This window comes from Pristiophorus japonicus, unplaced genomic scaffold, assembly GCF_044704955.1.
Source record: "Pristiophorus japonicus isolate sPriJap1 unplaced genomic scaffold, sPriJap1.hap1 HAP1_SCAFFOLD_29, whole genome shotgun sequence".
NCBI lineage: Eukaryota > Metazoa > Chordata > Chondrichthyes > Pristiophoridae > Pristiophorus > Pristiophorus japonicus.
Genome location: NW_027252668.1, coordinates 4,508,440 through 4,511,786, shown reverse-complemented (window position 1 = coordinate 4,511,786; position 3,347 = coordinate 4,508,440). Strand labels below are relative to the sequence as shown.

General features: G+C 50.1%; 1 protein-coding gene across 1 annotated transcript; it reads left to right on the top strand.

Moving 5' to 3' along the window:
- The first annotated feature begins 360 nt into the window (after positions 1–360).
- Positions 361–738, top strand: LOC139248193 (histone H2B 1.2-like). The gene has a single exon (XM_070871932.1). The coding sequence runs from the start codon at positions 361–363 to the stop codon at positions 736–738; it is 378 nt and encodes a 125-aa protein (XP_070728033.1).
- Positions 739–3,347: the final 2,609 nt, after the last annotated feature.

The following is a 3,347-nucleotide window of genomic DNA, read 5'->3' as shown; positions in this document are numbered from 1 at the left end:
CGAGTTTGCTGTTCAGATTCTAAAATATATATATGATAGGAAAAAATGCATGAACCTTCTTCGTAAGATTTTTGCTTGAAAGCAGAACAGAAACACAAAAAGAACAGAGTACAAATCAGGAGGTGTTGCAACTGATGACCTCATTCAAGAATTTGAGATTGTGGCGAGCAACAAATCTGATTGGTCTCTTTAAACATCCAATCAGAGAGATACAGAACAATGGATATTGACAAGCCAATAACAACCATTGCCTTCGCCCATCCCTCATTAGCATAGGGCTGTGGGCGGAGTGTGGGGCTGCCGATATAATACGGGCTCGGAGCAGAGTTTCCCCAAATCTGCGCCTGACTGAACGAGTCGATGGCTGACGAAAAGAAAACAGGTCCCGCCAAGAAAGGCGCCAAGAAAGTAATCAAGAAAACCCCAGCGAAGAGCGGCAAGAGGCGCAGAAAGTCGAGGAAGGAAAGTTACGCCATCTACATCTACAAAGTGATGAAGCAGGTTCACCCCGACACCGGCATCTCCTCCAAGGCCATGGGCATCATGAACTCGTTTGTGAGCGATATTTTCGAGCGCATCGCGGGTGAGGCTTCCCGCCTGGCCCATTACAACAAGCGCCGCACCATCAGTTCCCGGGAGATCCAGACCGCCGTGCGCCTGCTGCTGCCCGGGGAGCTGGCCAAGCACGCCGTGTCGGAAGGGACAAAGGCGGTGACCAAGTACACCAGCTCTAAGTGAGACTGCCCGCTGTCCTGACAGATCAAACCCCAAACACAACGGCTCTTTTAAGAGCCACCCACAGCCTCTCTGAAAGTGCTGCACAAACGCATCTCCCTTTACACTCTGTTTACTGTAATTATTTCCTGAACAAGTATATTTAAAAATGTTTACACTTCCAGCTAGATTTAGTTTTGAATTCTCAGATATCAGTTTCACTGTCCGGTTCCACCTTAGCGTCGCTGGAATTTTCCGCCAACTACAAATACGGTCCCTGGTCGCTGTTTCCCTTTGCTCAGACATGTTCATTTACACCGTCTGCCGAATTAAGAGCTTGTTTAGGGGCTGAGACTCAGATTCCAGTCACACATTCTCTCTCGCATGCCCTTTTCAAGTTTATTTTTCAATTCCTGTTGCGGGTCAGTCCGTTTATTAACCCGAGACTCCCCGAAGTGTAACAACCCAGAATGGGAGTTCTTACAGAGACCAGAACCGGGGCAGTTTGAACACTCTGTCCCTCTTTTTTCACAGAAGGGCTCACTCCCGCCTTTGCGGGGAATCGATCGATAATCTGTGAAACCCAACTTTTACAAAGATTGAGTTGGAATGTGTCCCGTTACAGAATCGGTGGAGATTGATTCCCGCCCATTAGACAGTTTGAAATAGTACCCGAATTTAATCCTGATTGTAACAGCCTGGAACTTGCAAGGGGAATATGTAAAAGACAAAATTAATTAAAACGTGTTGGGAAAACTTTGACTAATGGTGAATTTATATTCACATAAGCCGCTATTTTAAAATTTCTTGGCGGGGTTTTTGAATTAAAAATCGATATTCTGACTGTTGAAGACAGTAATTTCCGCCCTACTTCCATTGGTGGGCTAATCAGATTGTGATTGGTCACCGGAAAAGACCAATGAAATTCACCACCGAGCGACCAATCACAAATTTGCTCCCTGCATTCCTACAGAAGGTACAAGAAAGGCAGATGTGGGAGGAGTTTCTCATTCTTTCTCTGAACGTGTGGATTGTGGAAATGTCTGGGAGAGGAAAAAGCGGCGGAAAAGTTCGGGCCAAGGCCAAGTCTCGCTCCTCGCGGGCCGGACTGCAGTTCCCTGTGGGCCGTGTTCACAGGCATCTGCGAAAGGGGAACTACGCTGAGCGTGTGGGTGCCGGAGCCCCGATCTACATGGCTGCTGTGCTCGAGTATCTGACCGCTGAAATCCTGGAGCTGGCCGGTAACGCGGCCCGCGACAACAAGAAGACCCGCATCATCCCCAGACACCTGCAGCTGGCCATCCGCAACGACGAGGAGCTCAACAAGCTGCTGGGAAAGGTGACCATCGCTCAGGGCGGGGTGCTGCCTAATATCCAGGCTGTGCTGCTGCCCAAGAAAACCGCCAGTGCGCCCAAGGGCAAGTAAAGCGGACAGGATTTAATCTAATAACCCAAAGGCTCTTTTCAGAGCCACCCACATTGTCTGTGAAAGGGCTGCTTTCTGTTCTATGGATCACAATTGTCCCTGATCTAATTTAATACAAAACAGACGTAAGCTGAACGTCAGACCGCCAGTTATTGAACATGTTGGGACAGCCGAATATGAACCGGATGATAAGAGCCGAGTAGAAAGGAATGAGCGGTTGATGAGCTCACTGACTTTTATAGGGGCAATAATTCCACAGGGAGAAATATATACATTCTGAACACATTGATCAATGAGGAATTTTACCCTTTTTTAAAATTTGCGTACAGAAGGATGGAATTCCCGCTCATGGCTAATTTAAAATATTACAAATAGTATCCGACCTGTGCCCACATTAAGAGCTGGGTTAAAGGTGAGATACAGATTACAGGCAGCTCGTCCCCTCTCTGGAATCTATTCCGGTCTGTGCAGTGGGATCAATTCACGATCAGATCTTAGTTAGCGACCCATATTGGGCGGGTGCAGTCGGTATACTGGGCATCTGACTCGCATTGATACCTGGATCAAAGCCAGATAATCACCGCCTGCACTGTATAAAGCCCCAGTTATAGTAACACAAGACGTGCACGATGTGTACACAGGACAGTTTGCGTGGAGCCGGTCGCAGCTCGTTCCTTTGCTCATTTGGTGGCTCTGAAAAGAGCCGTTGTTGCACTTGGTGCGAAAGCTTGGAGCCCGGGCAGGGGGAGTCTAGGCGCGCTCCCCGCGGATGCGGCGGGCCAGCTGGATATCTTTGGGCATGATGGTGACTCGCTTGGCGTGGATGGCGCACAGGTTGGTGTCCTCAAACAGCCCCACCAGGTAAGCCTCGCTGGCCTCCTGCAGGGCCATGACGGCCGAGCTCTGGAAGCGCAGGTCGGTCTTGAAGTCCTGAGCGATCTCCCGCACCAGGCGCTGGAAGGGCAGCTTGCGGATCAGCAGCTCGGTGGATTTCTGGTAGCGGCGGATCTCCCTCAGAGCCACGGTGCCGGGTCTGTAGCGATGAGGCTTCTTCACTCCGCCCGTGGCCGGAGCGCTCTTCCGGGCTGCTTTGGTCGCCAGCTGTTTGCGAGGAGCTTTCCCTCCGGTCGATTTGCGCGCTGTCTGCTTGGTCCTGGCCATCTTAAAAGAGCCTTTGTGTTGTGCTGGGTGGAAAGGGTGGAGTTGT